This window comes from Trachurus trachurus (assembly GCF_905171665.1).
Source record: "Trachurus trachurus genome assembly, chromosome: 9".
NCBI lineage: Eukaryota > Metazoa > Chordata > Actinopteri > Carangiformes > Carangidae > Trachurus > Trachurus trachurus.
Genome location: NC_139895.1, coordinates 29042325 through 29069138, shown reverse-complemented (window position 1 = coordinate 29069138; position 26814 = coordinate 29042325). Strand labels below are relative to the sequence as shown.

Here is a 26814-nt window from a genome sequence, read left to right as displayed (position 1 = left end):
TTTCTGCGACCCAAGGCAACAAGGAAACATGTGACCAATCGGTAACTTTAGATAACATAGAACATGTTTAAATAATCTTGCAGGTGACATTTAACTGACTTTAATCTCGCTTATCTAGAAATATATAATTTTCGAAGTATACCTATTTATTTATTTTTAAAGTCTTATTGAGGTACTGGAGTGGTTGGGTGGCGCCCTAGCGCCCTCTATTGACCAGCCGCCACTGCCCTGGGCTCCGGGCCCCTCTGGATCCGGCCCTGACTCATGAGGATGACGGAGCAGGGCAGCAGAGGGAGGCGGAGAGGCTCAGATGAAACCTGGACCGCAGCTGCTCCCGCCCGCCTCCGGGACTTCCATTCAACCACCCAGACCTCCCGCTGGCACCGATACAACATGTGAGAGACAGAGACGGTCAGTCAGGCTTTGTATGAGCGGCTGCTTCTGCCTGGACCGACGGTGATTTAGAAACGATCTTCAACCTCTCGGCGGCGGACACGATGCGCTCCGTGTTTCTGACTCTGCAGGGGAACACTTCATTGTGTTCTTCAGACTTTGGTCCTGTTGGTCGTGTTTCTGTGCGCAGACACGGAGGTTTAGCGCGGATGCTCAGCTCTGCTCTTGTTGCAGCGCTGCTGCTGCTGAGCGGGCTGACCGGGGCGCAGCAGCTGCTGCTGCCCGGCTCCTGCAACTTTGAGCTTGGCACCTGTGGCTACGCGTCGGACCCGGAGTACGGCAGCTGGAGGATGAATGAAGAAGGTAGGCTCCAGTGCTCCAGGAGCTCTGCATGCTGACACAAACAAACAAACAAACAAACAAACAAACAAACAAACAAACAAACACACCGCCATTCAAATGCACCACAGTCAAACTCACTTGACCAAAGAGAAAGAGAACAGAACCAAAGTGAGGTGATTGTCCGGTTAGACAGTGACCACTGCAGGTCCAGGCAGAGCAGCTCTGACTAACCACTGACCCACATACAGACGTTTGGGAGTTGTTCTGATGTGTTCACCTGTGACCCCTCATCATCCATCATAGCCTACTACTTCCAAGGAATCACAGACTGCTTTTGTTTATCCTCTGGATACTTTAACTGTGTTAACTGAAGTTCACAATCTGAGCTTCTCCTGCAAAAAAATCCTCAAATAGTAGGTAATTCATAGCCTACAGTTTGCATATAAATTATATCCTGTAAGTCTTAGATGCTGTTAAATTAATATTCGAGGAAGACACCATGTGTGCTTACTATGCATAACAATACTCACAAAGAACATTCATTTTAGATTTGGATATATTTCATATGTTTGACCCATAGACTGTAAAAAGAATGGACGTAGCGTCCGTGACGTCACCCATTGGTTTGGAGGAGTCTGTTTTGTGCCGCTACTACGGGGGTTAGAACCGCGCCATGTTGGATTCTACTTGCCATATTTGGAGCGGTGCGGCCGTTGGCCGGCCGAGAGCCCGCCCACTGGCCTCGTAGCAGCGGTCGCCGGACCTGTCACTCAACGGTTCTGCGCCCTGATTGGCCAGAACTTTAACCCTAATAATTGTAAAACGGTAGAGTTTAAAAAAAATTCACCCCCCTCAGAGTGTGTGCGGGGGTAGAAACTATCGATTGAGACCAAAAAAATAAAATGTACCAGGCTGTAAATATGTTTTTTTAAGCTGTAAAATCGGCTATTTTAACATGGGGCTCGATTGGAGTTGCTCCCTTCTGGAGCCAGCCCCCAGCGACAGCCGAGGGGATTGCAGCTTTTTGAACGCGGAAGTGAGCTTCACTTCTCAGACCGACAACTGCCCCCTTGGTTTGACCCTAACCCACTTTTAGTAGACATCACAAATCTGTGCAGTACGGTTTTCACCTGATCATAAACTGTTGCCCATAAAGTTGAAATAATTTTGTTTTCAGCCACATTCCTCTTTTATATGTTTGGAGGTTGATCAATAAAGTTTTGAGTAGACACATTTCTCAAAACACTTTATCTATCAAGAATAAATCACACTGTCACAATCATTTAATGAGAAGAGGTAAATTATTCCAACTTCATGAGCAACAGTGTATGAGTCTATGCAGACAGAGTTGATTTTCTTCTCCCTGGTGAAGCGTGGTCTTGATCTAACCCTAAATATTTCAGTTGATGTCAGTGTAGAAAACTGCACCTCTGCTGCAGCTGTGAATAAAGAGTGTGTGGAGCATTCAGCAGACTGGAAAGAGGACTTTAGTCATGCAGAACTTTTTGTGCAGATTTAGACTTTAATCAAGTAAATGACACAGGTCGGTCATGAATGCACAGATGTACTGTAGCTGTGCTGCTCCCTCCCTCCACGGCTGCAAACACCTTGTCTCAATGTTCAGGTCTGAGTGACTGATCCTGGAACATGTCAGTGCTTATGAAACATGGAGAGTTTAGTGAGCTCCTTGTATCTGATTCAAAATTCCCAAGGAATTTGTGAAGATGAGGGTGGACTGCCAAGGCAGAGCTGGAGAGAGGAGCAGGAAGAGAGGACTGTTCAACAGCAGAGACCTGTTGTTGTTGAAGGCCTAAAGGTTCACCTCTGTCTGAGAGAGCCCTGCAGGTGTCTGCCTATAGCTGTAGTGTTCCACATGAACAGGCCCACACCACCACCCCCCTTCCAGCTGCAGTGTGGCTGCAGTGGCTGTGACACTGGTGCCAGACCAGAATAGTTGAGGTGAGCGGTGGAGTCAGGTGGACGAGTTTCTCATTTTGCGGCAGAGGAGGGAAAAGTGTTGTGAGGAGTCTCATTTTTGTGACCCCAATATCTCAGTAAAACCTTGAAGGGATTTTCTTCAGATTTGACACAAACTTTCATTTGGACTCAAGGATGAACTGATCAGCTTTTGGTGTTTAAATGTCTTAAAGGGATAGTTCAACATTTTGGCAAATTGGTCCATTGCCATAATCCCTATAGTCATAGCAGTAGGTTTGTTACTTTTAATTGTCGGTGCAAGCTATTTTTAGAACGGCAGAGCAGAGCCGCAAGCTGCTCAGAGCTACGCTACGGAGGCTAATGGAATTTCTTGGTTTCCCTCATCAAACTCATCAAATACACAATCCAACAACTCCAAAACGCTCTGGTGGACAAGTTGTGACCTGCACATTCACCACGCTATGAGATAATAACAGAACATTACAAGACAGAGTTGTTTTCGAGGTAAATTCATGCGAAACCGCTGATGTGCGTTTCCATAGGGGGCAGTTTTTCAGCAAGCAGTCTCTGCATTTGCCCCGAAAACAACTCCGTTTTGTAACGTTCTGTTACTATCTCATAGCGTGGTGAATGTGCAGGTCACAACTTGCCCACCAGAGCATTTTGGAGTTGTTGGATTGTGTATTTGATGAGTTTGATGAGGAAAATCAAGAAATCCCATTAGCCTCCGTAGCTTAGCTCTGAGCAGCTCGCGGCTCTGCTCCGCTGTTCTAAAAATAGCTTGCACCGACAATTAAAGGTAACGAACCTACTCCTAAAACTATAGGGATTATGGGTCAATTTGCCAAAATGTTGAACTATCCCTTTAAGGTCAAGTTCAGTTTGTAGCCATTACTTTGAAATGCTGAGTGGTTTATTCAACGAGGCGGTTCCACTCTTTGTGTCTGGTTCAGCTCAACTCTACGGCGTCCCTGTACATCACATTTACTTCACATGAGTTTCAAATTCTCACAATGTTGAGGGTCCTGTGTGGCTGACCTGGGACCAGGTGCACTTGCAGCATGTGATGATACATGATTGAAGATGTATCCTGAAGTTATTTTGTCTATGATCTATTTTTATTTTATTTTATTTTTTATTTTTTTTGGGGGGGGTTGCAGCTTTATTATCCTGATCACAAAATAACAACTTCATTTAAACATTTTTTACCTTTTCCCAGAAAACAGCAGTGGCCCCAGGTGACTGTCAGAGTTGTTCTCATGTATGAAATCTGATGATGAGACAGGTTCAGTTGCTGTGACATGCAGCTAATAAACAACATTATAACATGCAGTCACTGCAGTGTTATGAAAGTGTGTCACTAAGTTCCCCACAGTGACTCCTGATCCAAGTCCCTCTGTCTTATTGTTTCTGTTGCTCTGCGAGCTCGGAGCCACGGCTCCTCTCTCTGTTTATGACCATCTGTCAGCACCGTTTACCTTCCCACTGGTGAGATAAGTGTAAAGTGTGTGTGCCATCTCTGCTCCGGCCAAGCCTCCATCGCTCAGTGTGCACTGACTGCAGCTCGTCTGAAAGGCTGGACCCCAAACAGGAGCTCCAGATGAGGCCCAGCGCTAAACCACTGACCAGACTGAGGGGGGCTGAGCTCCAGTCTGGCCTTGGAGCTGGTGATAGACTACACCCACTGTGGCAATAAATAGGCCCATAAAAAAAAAGAAGAAGACGGGATCACCGTGATGTTTTCTGTTTGGTTGCCATGGCAATGTGAGCTCGAGCTACGGAGGCTGCACCAAAAAAAGCTGTGGTTTAAGGAGGATGGATATCAAAGGTGATTATACTCAGTAAAAACAGACAAAGATCTCAGGCCGGAGGAGAGTAAACACAGAGACGGGGATGGATGGAGTGAGGTGGAGATCTGTCCCACGGACCACCACCAGAGTGCTGAATGTGAAGGGTCTGCTAATGGTAGTGGCGCTTAACACTGAGGAAGAGTCCATAAACAGCTCTCCTCTCCTCTCCTCTCCTCTCCTCTCCTCTCCTCTCCTCTCCTCTCCTCTCCTCTCCTCTCCTCTCCTCTCCTCTCCTCTCCTCTCCGGCCCTCAGTCCGAATCCGTGCAAACCTGTATTAGGAGGTCTGGTTTCAGAATGACAGCTGCAGATGTAAAAGTGTAATGGAAACAGAAGAGTGATGGAAACAAACCTCTGATCCATCAGTGCTCCCCTCGCTGTCCCCAGCTGTGGTGCCATGAAAACCACTGAAACATCTGATGAAGACTCAGACTCTGGCACTGCCTCTTCCGCCACTGCCGTCCAGTGTTCTCTGACTGGGCCAAAGTGTTTCATAAGTGAACCATGATGAGACACAGATAGACACACACCATCAGTGAGGCTGTGCATGTGCAGCATCAACAGCAGTGTAACTACAGAGGCCATGATGAATTCAATGTTTTCGATCATTTGATTTATCATCACTTAAAGGGATAGTTCAACATTTTGGCAAATTGGCCTATTGCCATAATCCCTATAGTCTTAGCAGTAGGTTTGTTACCTTTAATTGACAGTGCAAGCTATTTTTAGAACGGCGGAGCAGAGCCGTGAGCTGCTCAGAGCTACGCTACAGAGGCTAATGGGATTTCTTGGTTTCCCTCATCAAACTTATCAAATACACAAAACTCCAAAACGCTCTGGTGGACAAGTTGAGACCTGCACATTCACCACGCTTTGAGATAATAACAAAACGTTACGAGACAGAGTTGTTTTAGAGGTAAATTCATGAAAAAAACGTCGGGGACAGTTTTTCAGCAAGCAGTCTTTGCATTTGCCTCGAAAACAACTCTGTCTTGTAACGCTCCAATATTATCTCAGCGTGGTGAATGTGCAGGTCACAACTTGTCCACCAGAGCGTTTTGGAGTTGTTGGATTGTGTATTTGATGAGTTTGATGAATGAAACCAAGAAATTCCGTAGTGTAGCTCTGAGCAACTTTAAAGGTAACGAACCTACTCCTAAAACTATAGGGATTATGGCAATGGGCCAATTTGCCAAAATGTTGAACTATCCCTTTAAGGACAAGACAGAGCCTGATACTGTTATAACCAAACAAGCTATAGAGAAGGTTCACACTGCAATCATATGTGGAGCCATTTGAAGAGAAGCAGTTTTTGGCTTGATCCCATCCATACCATAATGAATAGGTGAGGAGCACAGTCATCATACAGACAGTGGAACAGGAGGAGATGACACACAAAACACATGGGAAGGAGAAAAACCCAGAGCTTTGGCCACGCTGGGACGTCTTCTTTTGCAGAACCTCATTCCATCCTCTGTAGATTGGTCCGCTGCTAATAATAGTCCCGGCAAATGCAGTTTCCTCTACTTTCAGTGATACTTTTGAGAAGTTTAAAAAATGAAACTAGATTAATGTGACATCATGTTGATGCAGATGTACAAGCAGCCTGTACTGGCGTGGTTGGGGCCACAGACAGGGGGGTGGCAGAGTTTTAGATGTGTTTAAACTCTACAAATCTTAGAGTTTATATTTTCACTGACAATATTTTAGAGCAGTCTTTCTCGTAGGAATTCTGTTGCCAGCTCCTCTGACGGTTTCTCCTCCGAGGCCGTCTCCACAATTTATGTTTATGCACAACCACAGTGCGTAATGGTGTAATTTCAGCCTTGGTTGTGTTCACAGCCGACGTGTGTCTGAGTGAATGGGGAGCTGAGAGGGAGGAGGTCGGGGCGGGTGGAGGGTGTAGAGAGCTCAGCGCTGTCTGTGGTCAGGCTGAGGCAGCAGGAAGATCACAGTCACAGTTCAGCTCTGATAAACACTCGGTGTCAGTGAGCTGTGCAGCCCGGGCCGCACAGAGACGTTTCACAACGCTGCAGTGGATGTTCCAACTGTGAGCCGCTCCGTTCTGCTGATAGAAATATGATCCTCTCACAATCAAGTCTGCACTAAAGAAATGGGTTGTTTTACATGAGTCAATCAGCTGATTACTGTTGCATAATCAACACAGTTGATTGATTTTAAAGTTAACAAATTTAGATTTAATGAGCTCTGTGAGTGCAGCTGTGCAAAAGCTGCACAGCCGCTCAAACATCATCATCATCATCAGTACATGTGAGATGTGCACTAAATTGATTCCATCATATTCAGTCTGTTGCCCAGTGATCGGTCTATTGATCGGCAGTGATGGGAATAACGGCGTTACTAATGGGCACTACTTTTTTTCAGTAACGAGTAACCCAAAAAGTTACTGTTTCCCGCCGTTACAGTTACCATCAATAAAATGCGCTGTTACTCGCCGTTACTTGACTCAAGAAGTTCCATGACAAAATAATACACCAGTTAAAGTGTACGTTATATACACATTTTTTTCAGTCCATCAACCAGTTGGAAAAAAGCTGTTTATGTGGAATAGGGCTGTCAGATCGAACTTTGCGATTGGAACAGAATTTGAATTATTTTCAAAATGAGAACATTCAAAGGTGAAAACTGACGTTCGAATGTGTGCCTTCCGCAACAACGCAAATTAACGTAGTGTGTCTCGACATTCGGGGTAGTAAACATGTTGATAAAACAAACAATTTTGTTGTTTTTGTGCGTGACGTAGAGCTGCAGCTTCAAATATACGAGCAGAGTTTTTTTAATTGCCCGCTTTGGCTGGGGCGGTGGCCTATGTGTTCCCACACTACATGCACACCTTTTTTCTTTTTATCAATCGATCCGCGGACGGACCACTTAGTACGTGCTGATCACAGATCAACTGTGATTCGTTGCACCACTACTTATAATATTTCGATTTCCATTTTTGTTCAACTTCACGTTTTATATTGAGTTGGTAAAACTTGAGTCTGTTGTAAATGTTACATGACAGATTTGGTTGGAATGTCCTTTAGTGGGCGTGGGACGTAATAATAAGCTGGTACAGTATAGGTGTATAATGAGCTAAAGAGAAAAAAAAAACATAAAAAATTTGAATATAATTCTAATATTTAACATCAGAAGCATTAGAAATTTGAATCTGATTTGGGGGAAAGATTGACAGCCCTAATCTGGAACTAACCAACTCACTCAGTATTCCTCCGCACAGCCTGGGTGGAGGAATACTGAGTGAGTTGAAATGAGAGTGAGAGTGAAATGAACGGGAGGTTACGGTTATTTTAGGGTTACAGTAGTTACTTATGATTACAATAGTTACTTTTCCTGGTAATTAGTTACTTTTGTAATGTAGTAATAAATCTAACACTAACTTTTTGGGGAAAGTAACCAGTAACTATAACTAATTACTTTTTTAAAGTAACGTGCCCGACACTGTTGATCTGCGATGGGTCTGTCGATGAGTGTGTGTGCAGCCTCGCCCCTCTCTGCACTCTGCTGTGTGTTGACGTGTATCTGGCCTCTTCTACCTGCTCCTCTGTTGTAGCTGCTCTCAGATCCTCCATCAACTTCATTTGACCAAATAAGGGACTACAGATACGGCTGTAAAGCTCCCCCCTCCCCTCCCCTCCCCCGCCTCATGTAGAGCTGCGGGCACTTACACCCTTTCTCCATAAACTCTGTTTACATCCCCGAGCCTCTTCTGCTCTCAGACCAGAATGACGATGGAAACTCTTCTCCATGTGTCACACGTGTCACTCCATTGTGTAGGTGTCCTCCTGTTTATTAGTGTAACAGAAGCAGCTATCGTTGTCTATCAGAATATGTGTACAGTATTTATGTGGAAAGTGTTGATGTGTTGCTTGGCACCAGTCTAGCACCAGACCAGTTGCCATAGCCAACTAAATAAGTAAATAAACAAACATCTCCTAATCTTCAAGAGGTTCAAGATCCATGATAATAAAGAACTGTTTTTTATTATTTCTGTTAACTGTTGAATTAAAGCCAGATCAGACGAGAGGCAGTGAAGTTGTAGCCTCATACCTACAGCTGAACCACAGCTCCACTGAGGTGACAGCTTCAGCACAGGAGCTGATGAACTGTTGGTGCACTTTTTTCATCTTTCAGTTTTCTTTCAGATCTTAAAGCATCTCTTTCATGTTTTTTTTGTTTGTTTTCTTCATTCTGACAGCGCTCTCAGCTTGTACATTACTCTGCCTGTACTGACACATCTTCTCATTGTGCTCACAGGACATCTGATAACAGTGGACTCAGCCCTCCTGCGCGACCAGGAGCATGCGGTTCTCATCAGTCCGGTCCTGGACCAGCAGGACTGGAGCTGTGTCAGGTTGGTGTACCAGATCACCGGACAGGGCTCCCTGCATCTGCACCTCAGACCGGACAGTGATAACTTTGATTACCGGCTCTGGACGGCAAACAAAGCCTCTGACAGCTGGCTCATCGCAAGTGTGGACCTACACAACTCCACCATCCCCTACCAGGTGAGGAAGTCTGCAGAGACCAGAACCAGGTTCTGGAGGCTGAGTCCTACGGTGCTGCTGAGGTCCGCCCTGTTACCGTAAGAACAGTCCGAGCAAAGCAGGAAGTCTTAACCCATGACAGTTTTCGCAACCATAGCCTTGTGTTTATTATTGTATCCATGGCAACAACCATCCTCTAACCTTAAGGGAGTACTTATTTTAATCCAAAGCACAAGCGTTTCCCAAACTGACCCAAACCATAGCCGTTCCATAAGGTTAACACCATGTTTATTGTTGTAACCATGACAGCAAAGGTCTCGTTCGTCTGCTGCTGGTGCTGCCATATGGGTTGTATCAGAGGGTGGGGGCAGTTGATCCACAGCATGACCATGTAGGCTGCAGGTCTTGTTGGGTTAAGGACTTGAAATCCATCCCCCTTTTATGAAAATGTGAGTGTTTACCCATGACTAACAGTTCTCCCTTATCAGTCCTCACCAGCACATCTCTAGTCTTGTCTCTGCTGCAGCTGTTGTTCAGTTTAACTGTGCATTTTAACAATACTATTGTCTTTGCTGCTTCCCACTCAGTGGATTTTCTGCAGTTAATCAACTGCACAGTAAACAATCTATCACTTATCTGTTCACACCAGCTCACGCATGCACAGTGTAGGTGGATGATCATGGGACGTGTGTTTTCAGGTGTGTCAGTGTGAGATGGTTTTCATTTGAAAATAAAACATATCAATGTGGATGTAGCTGGAACAGGACCTGATTTATTTCCTGGTTCTTAAAAGTCCTTGTTTAAAGGGATAGTTCAACATTTTGGCAAATTGGCCCATTGCCATAATCTCTATAGTTTTAGCAGTAGGTTTGTTACCTTTAATTGTCAGTAGGCTACAAGCTGTTTTTAGAACAGCGGAGCAGAGCCGTGAGCTGCTCAGAGCTACGCTACGGAGGCTCATGGGATTTCTTAGTTTTCCTCATGAAACCCATCAAATACACAATCCAGCAACTCCCAAACGCTCTGGTGGACAAGTTGTGACCTCACCACGCTATGAGATAATAATGGAACGTTACGAGATGGAGTTGTTCTTTAAGTAAATTCATGCAAAACCACTGATGCATGTTCCCGTTGGGGGCAGTTTTTTGGCAAGTAGTCTCTGCATTTGCCTTGAAAACAACTCAGTCTCGTAATGTTCCGTTATTATCTCATAGCGTGGTGAATGTGCAGGTTACAACTTGTCGACTAGAGCGTTTTGGAGTTGTTGGATTGTGTATTTGATGGGTTTCATGAGGGAAACCAATAAATCCCATTAGCCTCCGTAGCGTAGCTCTGAGCAGCTCACGGCTCTGCTCCGCCATTCTAAAAATAGCTTGCACCAACAATTAAAGGTAACAAACCTACTGCTATGACTATAGGGATTATGGCAATGGGCCAATTTGCAAAAATGTTGAACTATCCCTTTAAGTGTATCACTTTCTGATGTGGATGTGCCTGCACTCTACAGTGTGTGTCACTGAGACACAGAGAAGCTGCTGAGCTTTCGTTTTCTCATTATGTAACTATAGGGATATTAAGGGACATAACACTATGTCTGCACCTTGTGTAATACACAAACACACACTTGTACATGCGTAGCTGCAGCCATGGATACACCGCTCTGACCTGGTTGGCTTGTGGTTTCTTCTGCATCTGACATTTTCCTCTCGTCTTCTTCCAGCCCAGCATTCTTAGTTCAACCTTTTTATGTGCGTAAACTTTTATATAAATTCACTTTTTCTGGCTGATGTACAGAAAGTGAACCCTCCTTAAACACACAGTGAGTTTCTCTGATGTAACTTTCTGAATGCCACCTCCTGAAGTCTCTGTGGGAGGAGCAGTGATTAACATGAGAACCTGAGGGAGTGAATGGTACAGCATGCTGAGTTATGAGGGGAAACAGAGCCACGTCATGCTGGTGGTTAAATTAATGACAGAACACAGTTATCTACACTTACCAGAGTCTGCAGCTCAGACTACAGGATGAGAACAGTCACACAACAACAAGTCCTCAGACTCTCAGCCATTCACACAAAGTAGTCAAAGGGAAGAAGTTAGAACTGATACTCCACTTTGACTGTGTCTGACTTAGCATCTGTCTCTCTCTGCTCTGTTGCTATGATTTTTTTCCTTATTATTCTTTCAATGCTGCAAATTGTTCTCATGGACACAATATGCCTTGACAGAACTTTACGTAGCACAAACATTCACTTGGACACAAGGAAACAATTTGATTTTGATGCTCAAAGGTCAAAGGTCAAAGGTCAAGGTCATGGTGACTTCACAAATCATTGTTTTGGCTTTACAGTATGAACATGAAATCTCTTAAAGGACAATTCCGGGCAAATTCAACCTGGGGTTATAGTTTCCTAGTATTTTAGGTCTAAAAGAATCTGAATATTTTCTTTTTAATGTCTGTTTTGCAGTAGCTCTGTCTGTCCCTGCATCACCACAGCAGTGTATAATGGATCGCAAGACTTCACAGCTGTGTTTACAAACACGTCGTCTTTCTTGACGTGAACAAACCCCTCGGTGTATGTTTGAAGCCATCTGATGCTGTCTGTGGAAAAAAGATGCGTTTTTGTGGGATGTAAACAGCCTAAACAGCTCCCGTTAGCTGCTGTGGCGATTTGGGGACAGACACAACTACTGCAAAACAGGCGACATTCAAAAGAAAATCTTCAGATTCATTGTTTTAGACCTAAAATACTAGGAAACTATAGCCCCAGGTTGAATTTGCCCGGAATTGTCCTTTAAGCACCTTGAAGGAACCTCCTCTAATTTGGCAGAAACATTCTTGGAGACAAAAATGAATGGATTAGATTTAGTTGAAGGTTGCGGTGATCTCATGCTCTAATGAATTCAACACATCAAGGAATAATGGCCATAAACACATGTGGCCATTATTCAATGCTGTTACTGAGGCAGATGTTGTGGTGACCATATGTCACATCAATGTGGCTGATTGGTGGAAGCTCACAACCACAAAGCAGGAAGTCTGGTTTGTCTGTCCTAAGCATGGACACCCGCCACTGTGCAGAACATACAAAGCTATTCACTTAATACACTGGTGGAAATAATGAATCAAACACAAGTGTAACCTGGATCAAGTGTAGCTGAAACAGACCAGTGATGCAAAACAGTTTAGTCTCATAATACCAGCTTCCACTGTGCTGTCTTGTTGTTTTTTCATTAACTTTAGTCACAATGTTTATTTAATTCTGTTTGCAGGAAAAACTCAATAAAAGGCACTGAAGTGGATTTAAGACACATGTTAGACAGACAAGATGTTATTTACTGGATTCAGGTTATTCATTGCTGCTTCACTGTAAAGTCCTGTAATTACAACCTGATGGGATTTTAATTTGGAGTGACATAATGCGACGTGATGTAATCCTGGAAGCTCTTCAGACACAGCGTGTTCAGACTCTTTTCCTCCACAGATTTTGCTGGAAGGTCGACCTGAACCTGGCATGGGGAACAGCGTGGCCATCTTTGAAATCCACATTGTCCCTGGTTACTGCATAGGTCAGTGTCAGCTTGTTTCAAATGTGAGGACCGGTGTGAGCAAGTGTAGTGACTGTAATGTTCCTGTGACCAGAGTGTAACTTTGAGGAGCATCACCTGTGTGGCTACAGCAACAGCTGGAACCCAAACGTCAACTGGTACGTTGGAGGGAGCGTGGCCAGAGAACCAGAGTCCAACCTGCTGGACGATCACAGCAGCAGTAACCAGAGAGGTACACACACACACACACACACACACACACACACACACACATAGAAACATACAATATCTGCTGCATTGGAGGTTCCCAAGAAGAACAGTGGTCTCCATCTTTATGTTCTGACATGAGGTCTGGAACATCCAGGACTCTGCACCCGGACTAACTGAGACATCAAGGAGAAGAGAGGAGGCCAAGAACCTGATGGTCACTCTGAGTTCCACAGATCTTGTGTGGAGTATGGAAACCACACTAGAAGTGTCCTCTCTGACTCTAAACCTCAGCTGTAATGATGGAGTCCAGCAGCAGCTCGGTTCTGCTCTAACATTCCTCTCTGTGGGTTTGCGTGTTCAAAATGCTTCAGCTAAATATACAGCTTCCGTCTGTCACCACTGTGGTGAGCAGGCTGCAGCTCCCAGCTGCTTATTATTGGGAGCACTGAGCTCTGACTGGCTGTCCACCAGGACCTTCCCTCTTTGTGGAGTCTTCAAAGCTGAGTGTCTGGACACAAGTTTAACAATAGGTAATGATGTCACATAAACAGTGACATCATGCTGCTTTGAAATGAATCCGTTGCTCTCAATATGCACATACACTGCACCAGTTTATATCATTTACAAATCTCACAGGCTGGGCCATATAGAGATAGACAACACACACACACTCAAATCAAGTCAATCAACGAGTTTGGATTGAAGTCTGTTTCCTGATTTAGCCGCTATTCTTTTTTCATTAAAGAGGAACTATGTAGTATTTTTACCTTAACCTTCGTCTTGTGTCAGCTTTCTGCTACCGTCTCTTGTGTTAGCGTCGGTTTTGACCCAAGTCTTAAATCAGCTGTTAAACAGACTAAAGACAGTTATTCATCATCCCATTAGTTTCTCATCTCTTGGTTACGTTGTTAGGCTTCCTTATCCATGAAAAGGTTGGTTTTGCACTTATGATTTCAGTTTTAACTCTCTCTATTGTTATAACCTGGTCGAAACTGACCCTAACAACACAAATGTCATAATTTTAACCAGAGCGTTTTCGAATTTTGTGAAAAAAATTTTTTTTTTGTTTTATTTTGTTTAAATGTAGGTTCTTGACAAAGTCAAAAAGCCTTGATGCAATAAACACATTTGTGTGGTACTTTTATGCATTAAAAGGGTTAGGGTTAGGGTTAACCCTAACATTTTGACGGTCTTCATAGGAACAATCTCCTCATAGACGATATGATTTGACTGTGTCAGTAGCTTCTTCTCATTTACTTCTGAACGCCATTTAGAGTCACCAATCAACCTAGTGTGCATGTCTTTGGACTGTGGGATGAAGCTGCAGAACTTGGAGATAACCCACGCAGACTCACAAACTCCCCACAGAACAGCCCCAGGCTGAGGCGTTGGTGCTATCACTAGCCACTCCCTGTGTACGCCACCCCCATAATCAGTTTTTACATAAAAAACACAAGTTATAAGAAACAGAGAAGAAAGAAAAGTGTCACTGAATGTGTAAGGCAAAAACATATGAAACAAATCACAGAATGATTAAATGATAACTTGTAACAATAACAGAATCAAAAACACAATTAGTTCATTTTTCTAAAGATATGAAGATATTTTGCCTCTAATTGACAGGATAGTGGAGAGAGAGACTGGGGAGTGACACACAGTACAGATGGGCACAGTCGGGAATCGAACCAGTGATCACTGCACTGGGCATTACAAACATGGGACATGCACTTACCACCAAACACCCCAATACATTTATTTCTGATAATGAACTGTAAAATTATTATTTCTATGTAAACACCAAAACTTGCATCACTCTGGAGAACCAGTATTTGTGCAGAAAATGGCATACCGGTATATATAGTTTTTGTGAGTACACACCATTTATTGCATCTGTGTGTGTGTGTACTTGCTCCAGGCCACTACATGTACGTGGACTCTGTGTACGCCAAGCACTTCCAGGAGGTGGCCAAGCTGACCTCCCCCATGACCACGGTGCCCATGGCCGGCTGCCTGTCCTTCTACTTCCAGCGAGACCAGGAGAGGGGAAACATCTTCTCAGTCTTCACCAGGGACCAGCTGGGCCACTATGAGGAGATCTGGAGGCCGGAGGTGTATGCTACTGCTGGCTGGACCCTGGTCAGTGTGGACATCAAGGCCCCCCACCCACTGGAGGTCAGAGCTGCTGCATGCACATCACTGATTGAATTTAATTTAGTTTATTTGATAAGGACAATGCAGGTTAACATACTGTAGTAACACTTCCACTCGTTACAAACAAGTCAATGTGACTGATGTTCTGCATACAGAGATTATAGATTATATCCAACTCCCGTCCCAACAGTAGTTACAGTAGGCTTTTAGTAAAACATGCCCAGTGTGTCAGCTCACACAAAATAAACTCTACATTTATTAATAATAATCATAATAGCCTAATAATAATAATAATATTAATACTTTATTTGGATAGGGACAGTGTATATTGATGAACAATAGTAAAAAGAATACTGTTGTAAATATGCCGGATTATAACATTTGCATCCGCATTTCCTAATAAATACATAAAATACAGATAACAGCACACTACATACTGTAGAATAAAAACAATACAATAAATAAAATACAGATAACAGTACACTATACGATAAGATAATACAGTAAAAAAAAAAAAAAGATCACAGTGTAGATGGGATAAAACAAAACAACAGCATTAAAACAACATGATAGATAAGTAGTTATTCAAGTAGTCCCAAGAGAGGGAACACTGTTACAAATTCCAGAAAAACATGCCAAAGTCAGTGTTTCGGGGAAGAGTGTCTGGGCAGCAGATCCAGGGTCTGGTTTTGTTGTCCTGATAACAGAAGCCATGGAATGTGGGATGTAGAATGGGATCTTCCTGATCAAAGACCCTAAAGGATTTGAATATGTAGAAGGAGGGTGGTGGATGTCATGGCACCATCAGGTAAGAACTCAGGTGAGGCTACAGATGCTGACTGAGGTGAGGGGGACAGGTGTATGTCTGTGGAGATTTTCTGTGCTCTAACCTAAAAAAACAAACCTACATCAAAATTCTCTCTGTCAGTCAGATGTGAAGTGAACACGACCTGGAGATTCAGCCTGAGCCACAGTCTGAGGATGTTATCTCAGGTGTCTCCAAGATGCTACAGAGCTTCATTCAGAATCCTCCTGTTTTTGTGAGATCCCTTCACAAAGTGCGACTAAATACGAAACATAAATAACTGGCTGGCTCTGTAATACCATTATGCCTAAAATACTTAATGATCAGGAAGGGCTGAGTCCACTGTGAATTAGCCGTTTCACTCAGACTTTTTACCTGCTGCTCTGTGTGTTTAGTATGGCGTGGTGGTGGTGGCGTTGTGTTTGGAATGAACCTCAGGTACAGTATGTGTGTGTTGAAAGTGTGTGTTTTCAGACAGGTAGATGTTGATGTGTCCACTGTCCAACTTGTTTCTCTCTGTTTTTTGTTTTTTTCATCTAACACGACAGAGAAAAAACGCATGTGTTCAGACGAGAGAAAAAAACACATGTTACTCCTCAGTCTGATTGTTGTGTGTGTGTTTGCGCAGACAGACAGACACACTCACTCACTCACTCACACACATTCACACACACACACACACACACACACACACACACACACACACACACACACACACACACACACACACACACACACACACACACACACACACACACACACACACACACACACACACTCTGCTGTGGTTTCCACTGTGCGTCCCCTCCTTCCTCTCCCTGAGCTCCGAGCCAGAACGCCTCCCACTGCCCGCTGCTGTCGCTGTGGAAAAAAAAGCTCCTGTAGCTCCACTAACTGGGTCAGTTCCTCTGTCGGGTCGAGCCAACACTCAACCAGAGCTTTTCCATCAGGCAGCTGACTCACCCATGTTCCTGACTTTACCCTGCAGCGCTAGTCTGATGTCACTGCGGGCCCAGCAGCTGCCTCATTCATCAGCCCCCAGACTTCAACACATGTTCTCCACTGGTTCACACAGCATGTTCTCTGCGTCTGTGTCTGCTTTACCAGGTGGTGTTTGAAGTGGCCTTCAACAGCGCCAGAGGTGGATACGTGGCCATAGATGACATCTCCTTCTCCCCTGAATTCTGCCACACAGACACAGGTGAGAAGAGACATCCAGACCTGAACCTCAGTCCGGGTTCACTTCAGTGTGTTGGAGCCCAAAAACCCTGTGAGAGACGCTTTAAACAATGAGGAGAAGATCTCCACATGACACAGTAATGAGGGGGAGGGCAGAGAGAGGGGAGGAAAGGAAAAAAGTCAGAGTCAGAAAACCAGAGATGAAATGAAAAGGAGGTTGAAGAGAAGAAGGCAATTAAGACAGAGAAGAAAAATTCAGACAGGAAGAGTAGGTGGTTAACTCTCACCAAGGGCCTGGTGTCAGGATGCATGGAAAGAATGAGGGGCATAGAACATTAGGTTTATTTTCATATACTCAAACATAGAAGGGAAAACACACAGGAAGGACACACAGAGTAAAGAATACATTGAACACAACAGAAATTAAAGCACTGGTGGATGGTGGACAGGCCTGGTGAGAACACTCATCGGTCAGGTGGAGGTGATGTGTAGCGTTTATGTACATGCTGTAGTTTATCTGAAGCTGCAGTGTACTGGCCCCTGTTGACTTTTTTATGGGTAACTCTCAAAAAAAATTTTTTATTTTGTTTTCACAATTTAACACAAGTCCAGCAAAATGAAACAGGAAGCTGCCCACCCTCTCCTCCCCAATCCCACCTCAAATACCAGACATATAAACAGTATAAGATACACATTGTCAGTTGAGTTCACATTGCCAGACATCCATAAAAAAAAGATCGAAAAGATAAATAACACAAAAATGAAAAGAAGGCAGACAGAGGGCAGCAGCAGAGGTTTACATTACTATATTGCCTCCACATCTTCAATAAACCAGAAAGGCTGCTAGATATAAAACTTTCTAGTAGACCCCCTGACTGTACAGCTGATGTTCTCCAATTTAATTGGCACATGACTTTTACAGTACCTGTGGGTGGAGCTGATGTAAAAAACACGAAGGGACCAAATGGAGTGTGTGCATCCTGCAGTGGATTTTATTCAAATCCTCCTATTACATTGTGACATTCCCTCTGTACACATTCAAACACTTAAAGGTCCAGTGTGTAATTATTGGCAAGGTCTATTGGCAAAATCTGAATATACTACCCATGAATATATAAGTGTATAATCGCTATAAAATAAAATTTGTTTGGTTTTCGTAGCCTTATACAGTAATTATTCTTTTATATATACATATAGCAAGGGAGAGTGTCTCCATCTTGCGCCGCCATGTTTGTACGGCAGCCCAAACGGAAAATCCAACCAACCAGAGAGTGTGTTCCACGAGTTTCGCGTGCATAAATGAACCAACATCTGAACACTAGATGTCACGGTTTTCCCCCCATTTTACACACTGGACCTTTAAGTGGGAGTGGGTTAGAGAGCCCCCAACACTGGGTCTGCAGCATTGCTTTGAGTTCAGGATGGATGAAAGGCCATAAACGTGCAAGTGTGATTTCCTGTGTGTGTTTCCAAAGGATAAGTCACAATGACCTCAAACATATTCAGTATTTGACTGAACATGTACATAATTTCTCTTTGTCTTGATAATTACTGAAAATAAAGATATAATAAGATCAACATGGCAAATAAAAACATACTCATTAATAAAGAAATGCAGCCAAAGAAACATGGGAGTGAGATTTTATTAACTCAATTAATAGTTTACCTCTCACAAACCCACTGGTCCATGTCACTGCCCACACACCCACTTCTCCATTAGTGGTAAATATTGATTTAATTACAGTGTCTTTCTGGAAATATGTTGGGGAATAATGAATTTCCTGTCTCCCTCAGAGAAAGCTGAGGGTGTCCCAAACACTTGCTGATGTATTTATACCTTCTTAAATGAAGAGACGCTCAACAGCAGTGAGTGTGTGACTCCAGTTACACTCTCTGCTGAGTGGGAGGGGAGGGCCCGGGCTGGAATTAGGCCTTGATGTGTCAAACACAGAAACACTTAGACATTAAACAGATCAGACTCTTGCTAATGGAGAAGAAAAGTATTTCAAGTAGTCTGTTCATCGCTCTTGTTATGTGTTGCCTGTATATGTATATTTATTTCTAGTCCCATGCTCTGTAGTCCACCTGGGCCCAGTTGTTCAAAAGGTGTAATCTGCAAATTATTCAGATTTTGAAATCCCTTGTTTGGTCATCCAGGATCACATACTCCATCTTACATGTATCCCAGTTGTTTAGAGCAAAATTGGATTGGATCAGTCTGATCCAGATACAAACTTTTCAAGATTACCAAATCTGGATAATGAGTGCTCTAAATGGAACTGTGTATCACACTGAAGGCTCCTGGGTATGTACAAAAACAGGTATGACCAGCGGCATGGGGTCACTCAAAGTGTATTTTTGGGTTGTATGTTTTCTGTGCTGCTTTTTGTTCCTTCACTGTCAAGGTCTGGCTGTTTAAATCAATAATAAAAAAAGAAAATATACAGTACATCAGTCAAATACACTGTGGATATTTTTCCATGCGTTTCAAATTCAAACCTCAAATTTCAAAATTCAAACTTCAAATTTCAAAATTCAAACTTCAAATTTCAAAATTCAAACTTCAAATTTATCGCTGTGATGGTTTAAAAAATCTGTGCAAAATATAAATCAATCAATGTATATATACTAAATTACACTACCTGATTTTTTTTAGATCAAAGTTATCCTGATTCTACTAAAAGGTTTTGGGGGGGTTTGATCCAGATTAAAACCAAGACTGGATTACGTGATCCAATCTGATCTCACAATCCGTTTACAGTTTTGAACAACCCATTTTCCAAAATCTGATCAGATTACCTTTGAACAACTTACCCTCACCTCCTGATTCACAGCGCTCACTGTTTCCTCTCTGAGCTCTGTTAACAACGTTGGACCTGCTGTGGTGTGTGTTTCAGAGCCGACCTTTGACCCCTCCATAGCCAACTGTGACTTTGAGAACGGCCTGTGTCTGTACTACGAGGAGAGAGCGGAGACGAAGACGTGGAGCAGAGCTTCAGTCAAGCCTAATGCCTACAGGATGGGAGACCACACCACAGGAGCAGGTGAGTCACTGCTCCAGCAGAGTCACACACACTATGTCTCTGCACATGAACAACGGCATTGTCCTGGTCCACATGAAACACTCTATTCTCCATGTTTCCAATATTTGCAAATACAGTGAGCCTGATGCAACAGAGTACACACCAGATGTTTGACCATCATGTCCACAGCTGGAATTTAATGAGTTCTACCCTGAGGCCTGTGCTGAAGCAGGACTTAAGGTTATTGGGGTAACTTTGGGTTTGTTTATTTATTTATTTACCTTTATTTTACCAGGCAGATTGCTTGAGATGAAAGAAGAAGGGGCAGACACGAGAGAGAGAGAGAAAATAAGAGAAATATGTGAATAATGAATAATAATAAAAAATAAATGATACTCTGTGTTTTCAGCCCAGATGATGATTGTATTTCTTACTGGGCTAAATCACCATTGAAACTGATGCTGACCTCATCACTTGCTCCAGGGGAGGTTACTGTAACGTCAGAGGATCAAATCAAAACCTGTCATCAGCCAAACTTCTGACCAATCAGATCCCTGCAGTGGTCAGCGCTGTCACCTCACAGCAAGAAGGCTCTGGGTTTGACCCCTAATAGGGGTCACCGGGCCTTGCACTGTGCAAGAAGGGAACGACGCCCTTGTGGATTTGTACAGAGTTCCACCCCGAGCCATGATAACAAACAAATGACAGGCAGGCTTAACACACAATCTAAACAAAGAAACACAAAAAGTATAGAGCAGCAAACACTTGGGTATTTGATGCAAACAAAGAATAGAAGACAAAAACAGATAGAGAGATGCTGATAGAGAGGATTAAGGCCAGGACAGTAAAAATGCCTTCAGATTCTTTTTGAAGATAAAATGGGAAGACATGGACCTCAGTGACAAACTTAATTCACTCCATAGCTTGGGGCCTCTTAAAGTGACATTAAACTGGTCACTTGATGTTGGAGAGGACGGTAAGAAGAAACTGTTATTGCTGAGCCTCATTTGATATGAATTAACGTCTAAAGTAGGGATACAAGATCAATACGAGTCCTTGCATGTTGTCCCTGTGCCTGTGTGGCCTTCAGGTTCTCCAGTTTTCTCCCATGGATCAAAGACATGCACATTAGGTTAGTTGCTCACTCAAAGGTTCCCACAGGCGTGAATGTAAAAGGTTGTCTTCATATAATGAACTGGCAGTCTGTCCATATGTCCAGTAGATATTGCTCAGTTGATGAATTATCATAGCTTCATTTTGATTTAACAAATATTCTGTAATTTGACAGGATCCTGACACTGGTGATGATTTTACTCTGCTTCATCACCTCAATCAGAATATCATGAGGAGACTATGAGAGCAGAACTGGAAACAAAAGCTAAACCACCAGTGGTCCACACACTGTTCATCGTCAGTGTGGTTATTGATGAACTCTTCTTCAAGGATATTTCAAGGATTTTTTTTTATTGTCGTTTTTGTTGTGCATTTATATGCATGAGAGGACGGAATTTTGTAAAAATCTTGTCATTGATCTTCTTTGTCTGATCTCTCTCAGGCTGTTACCTCCTTGCAAACACTCGGTTCACCTCCTGGCCTGGCTACGTGGGTCGGCTTCACGGCCCCTTCTTACCAGGGAACCACAAATACTGCCTGAGGTTCTACTACATGCTTCATGGATTTAGAAAAGTAGAAAACGCTCTGGCTCTTTACATCTATGACGAGAACAACGTGGCTCAGGAGAAGGTGTGGAGCCTGGCTGAGACCTCCAGGGCCGTGTGGACCCAGGTGGAGATCACCTACATGAAACCCATGCTGTCCAAGGTATGGAGCGTCAGACCGATGATAAACCATATGTGGATCCTGGTGGTTTGACTGAACCACAACTGGTTTTAGCATTACTCACTGGTGTTCCTCTGTTTCCCAGGTGGTGTTTGTTAGCGTATGTAAGAATTTCTGGGACTGCGGCCTGGTCGCGATTGATGACATCACTGTCAGTGTGGGGGACTGTCAAATCACAGCAGGTAACTGAGACGTAACCTGACAGCTGTAAACCAGCAGAGTGTCTGAAGCTGTAACGGCTGAGGTTTCACTGCTGCTTGATACAGTGTGGTTCACAGCTGCTGTGTGTGTGTGTGTGTGTGTGTGTGTGTGTGTTTCCAGTGCAACCAAACAAACCCAGGCTGTTGTCATGAAGAAGTCAATAGAAAAAGAAAATGACATCATCCTCCTCATCCACAGTGGCAGGAAAAAGCATTTGGACAGATTCACAGTTTCCTGCATTAGCTGGTCTTAAAATATGATCTGATTTTCATCTAACCCACAATTGTGTTGAAGTTACATTCAACAGAAGTTAACAAACTCTGAGCTTCTTTGTTACTGATCATCTGAGCTGAGCTTTTTCAGCTTGTCTTGTCCACTTGCACTAGTTTGGTGCTACTGCATAGCACAAGTCATCGATTGTTAAAGGGATAGTTCAATGTTTTGGCAAATTGGCCCATTGCAAATACACAATCCAACAACTCCAAAAGGCTCTGGTGGACAAGTTGTGACCTGCACATTCACCACGCTATGAGATAATAACGGAACGTTACTAGACCGAGTTGTATTAGAGGTAAATCCATGCAAAACCGCTGATGAACATTCCCGTCGGGGGCAGTTTTTCGGCAAGCAGTCTCTGCATTTGCCTCGAAAACAGCTCTGTCTCGTAACGTTCTGTTATTATCTCATAGCGTGGTGAATGTGCAGGTCACAACTTGTCCACCAGAGCATTTTGGAGTTGTTGGATTGTGTATTTGATGAGTTTGATGAGGGAAACCAAGAAATCCCATTAGTCTCCGTAGTGTAGCTCTGAGCAGCTCGTGGCTCTGCTCCGCCGTTCTAAGCTTGCACCGACAATTAAAGGTATCGAACCTACTCCTAAAACTAGGGATTACTGCAATGGACCAATTTGCCAAAATGTTGAATTATCCCTTTAACATGGTAACATTGGCCTATTGCATTTAATGTATTTGACTTAAAATGATAGGTCTAATAATTTTTTTAAACTATCTGACTAATATCAGACTGATCTACAACCAAAGCGAGATTGGACCAACACCACAGACTAGTCTGACTCCAGGTCTGATCACTCCTCCACTGTGCTTCTGTTCATGTCATTAGTCGCAGGGTTCATAACCTGTTTGAGCTATACTGTTTAGAGGTTTCAAATTCCTCCTTCTCAACTCAGTTTCCTACAATACCTCTTCATCTCCTGCCAACCGAGCCGGTCTGAGTGACTCCTCACGTCCTCCAAATATAATACATCCATGGTCCTGACTGACTGTGTCCCCCAGGCTCCCTCCCAGGCCAGTGCAACTTTGAAAGTGGAGTCTGCGGCTACATCCAGGATAAGACAGGGGACAAGGCCGACTGGCTGCGAGTCCGAGGACACACCCCCACCTCCTACACAGGACCCAGAGGAGACCACACCACTGGGGTGGGTGAGTCATTCTCCATTCCCTGCTTATTTCATCAATTCACAAGCATGATGTTGTAACGCATCTTCCCACTGTTTCAAACATGAACGATTTTCACACACCATGTGCTCCCTCCAGGTTATTTCATGTACATCGAGGCTTCACTCATGCGTCCGGGTCACAAAGCTCGGCTGCTGACCTCTGACCTGCGGGGCTCCTCGTCCCCTCAGTGTTTGATCTTCTACTACCACATGTATGGATCAGGCAGCGGCATACTGAGCGTGCTCCTGCGCGACAGCAGCGGAGAGCGGGACATGCTGCTGTGGAGGAGGCGTGGGGAGCAGAGCGTCAGCTGGATGAGGGCCATGGTGGACTACCACTGTGATACCCGACACCAGGTATGGAGAAATATGTGCATTACAGACTCTATATACTTAAAGAGGAACTGGATGGATGGATGGATGGATGGATGGATGGATGGATGGATGAATGGATGGATGGATGGATAGATAGATAGATAGACGATAAAAATACCAAATGCATAAGGGTATAAATGAACATAGTTTATGTAAATTATAGTAATCAATGCACATTACCTCCCTTCCCCTTGACAAAATTAAAAAGTGTTGAGGACCACTCAAAAACACTTGTGAGACACACTAAAAAGTCATTAACCCTTTGATGCACAACATGGGTCTAAAGTGACCCGCGTGAGTTTTTTTGTGCTATATCTTTGCGAAAAATTCATTTCATCATGTAGTATTCCAGGTATTCATCAATCAACTTGTTTTTCATCATAATACATCCTGTTTGTAATGCTATGCAATGTAATGCACAACATGAGTCTAAAATGACCCACATTCATTTCCAGTGTGATTTCATGCTCAGTGATAGTTTCTTCCCCGGTATCCCGTGCACTCATGTTAAACTCCACACAGGAACGAAACACCTGGCCTAGATTTAACATTTAACAGTGTAAAAGTGGCTTCTGATTCAATAGAACTATTATTATATAAAATACAGTAGCATGTATCCGCTGGGGTGGGGGTTCAGGGTAATTGTGATGGTTAAATCAATGACTTGTAACTTGTCCAGAGCCTCCCAATTGGTGCCCCAGCTCTCGTCTCTGCGACACTGCCACACAAACGTAACGCACCCTGTAACCCTGTAATCTCTTGTTTATGACAGATAAGACTACACATCGTAACATTGTATATGATAAATAATGTCATCAACCACCATTGATTGCTTTCTCTTTTTCATTGAAAACAAATGCACATGGAGTAGGCGAGGGTTAGCAACACAGAGGAAAAGAGACCAGACTAGTTCCCCTTTAACCCCAGTAGATACCTAGTATCTTACTTTGTCTCATTCATTCTTGTTCTGGACCCTGCGTATCACATCACACAACACAGATCAGCACCTCCAGTCTGTTCTGGATGTTTCAAACAGCTGTCAAAACAACCACAGCCACAAAACTACACAGATAATAATTCCTGTAAAACATGGTTTAGACTGAAATGGATAAAGAGTGTAGCATGCTGCTGCATCTCTTGTTGAGTGTTACAGTTCTCTGTTGGGCCATGATCTCATCATGTTGTATGACAGGGTTGTAGTTCATCTCTATTTCACAGCAGTGTTTATGTTGAGCTTGGTTTTGTCTACAATGGGTTTACTGAAGCCAGAGTGTCCCTACTCAACCTGAACGTACCAGCTGTTCAGCATCACAGCTGGCTCACATGGACACTAAGATCAGAGGGTGAATTACACAAGGACAGTCAGGGGGGGGTGTGGGTTGACTTGTTCTCTGGGCCCCAGAGGAACACACTGCACTGCAGGGACCTGAAGTGTCAAGTCCTTTAGCTGTCAAATCAATGTAGTGTTGTGAAAAATACAAAAATATTATTTACCTCTGGAGAGCAAATTAATACGTATGTTAAGTACTGTAAAAGTACCTAAAAATTGTACTTCAGTTCAGTACTATCTATCCATCAACTGTCAGGGCTTTTTTTTGGCTTAGTTTGCTTATTGCACTTTAAATGCATTGCTGCAACCTTCTCTTTATTTCTACTACATGTCTTTATTCGGACCTTCTATTTATTACATGTTTTCTGTGTGGCCTTATGCCTTTCTTGTATGTACAGCATCCCCCCTCTATCCAAGACACATGTCTCCCACAGAGACAAATAAAGAAACCTTTGACCTTTTTTGACCTTTGCCGGGGATGAAGCCTGCTGCTCGTAGTTTCAAATGTGGAAGGGGGTCGGGACGAGGAGCAGGGGGGTGTCAAATTGAGCGAGGCGATTGGACGGAGGATACTGTATGAGAGAGAGCGTTTCTTTGCGATTTTGTTGGTTCCTTTTTCTCTTCACATTGTGTAGGTTGTACTATTGGGCCATAACCACCATCTAAATGATGTTAATAATAACGATCAATCTTCCTCAATATCGACCATAGCTTTAATATTGTTCAATGAAAACAGAGGAAGTCTCTGTTATGAAGGCTACATGAAGGTAAAAGAGCTAAGAAGTCTATAAACATGAAATAATAAACTATATATTGATGTTAAAATGTATTTCTATAACAAATAATCCTCCATTGTCTCACTGCTCATTAAAGAACAGCAGGTTGCTGACATTAGACCATTTGGAGATGAACCAAGCGAACAATGGAAACATAAGAAACTAGTAAACATAAGAGTTCATCTGTAGACACATGACACAATCACATTCAGTCAGTCAGAAGGTAAAATGTACTAAATGAGCTACTGGGAAAAGAAACTTGATGTTTCTAAAGTGTTTTTTGTTTAGTTTTTTTCTCTGTAAAAATATATGTGAAAAATAAAATATTACATACATAAACAAAACAAAAAAAGAGGAAAAAATGAGTCTGGTGGTTAACGCTGTCACATGGTTTGTGTTTGTCACAGATTATATTTGAAGCCATCAGGGGCCCATCATTACGAAGCGACATTGCTCTCGATGACATCAGTTTCAGAAGAGGACCATGTGAAGGTACAGTGATGATCCTTAATGACTCTGAACAGCTGTCTGCAGTCTGACTGCATGTTATCTGTACGATGTGAGTGTTTAACGTCTGTGTCGTCTCGTCCTGCAGATCCTGGCGACATCACTCCGTACTCAGGCTTCTCCGAGTATTTCAATGAGATTGAGAACTGACGTGGAGACCGGAGGGAAGAGCTTCTGTATAAATGCTTGGTAGTTTCTCAGAGTGTGAATGTGAACGATGCACCGAGACAATTTACAGACTTGTAGAGCAAAGCTTCTGATGCAGCGTGGACCTGCACCTGCCTGTGCTGCTGTCTGTCCTCACTGCCCAGTCCAGTTCCTCAGTGTGGTTTCACTATCAGATCATGGTTCAGGATGATACAGGACAGGATCATACAACTCTTT

The 26814-nt window shown here is 43.4% G+C and overlaps 1 protein-coding gene across 1 annotated transcript; it reads left to right on the top strand.

The window, feature by feature from the left end:
- Positions 1 to 270: 270 nt before the first annotated feature.
- On the top strand, positions 271 to 26580 carry mamdc2a (MAM domain containing 2a; the record flags this gene model as incomplete). The annotated part of the gene is made up of 14 exons (XM_083978625.1): positions 271 to 395; positions 584 to 756; positions 8803 to 9053; positions 12515 to 12599; positions 12673 to 12810; positions 14704 to 14960; positions 16852 to 16945; positions 19821 to 19967; positions 21502 to 21767; positions 21871 to 21967; positions 23279 to 23425; positions 23540 to 23799; positions 26331 to 26415; positions 26519 to 26580. 14 exons carry the CDS (start codon positions 271 to 273, stop codon positions 26578 to 26580), a joined length of 2187 nt encoding a protein of 728 aa, XP_083834751.1.
- Positions 26581 to 26814: the final 234 nt, after the last annotated feature.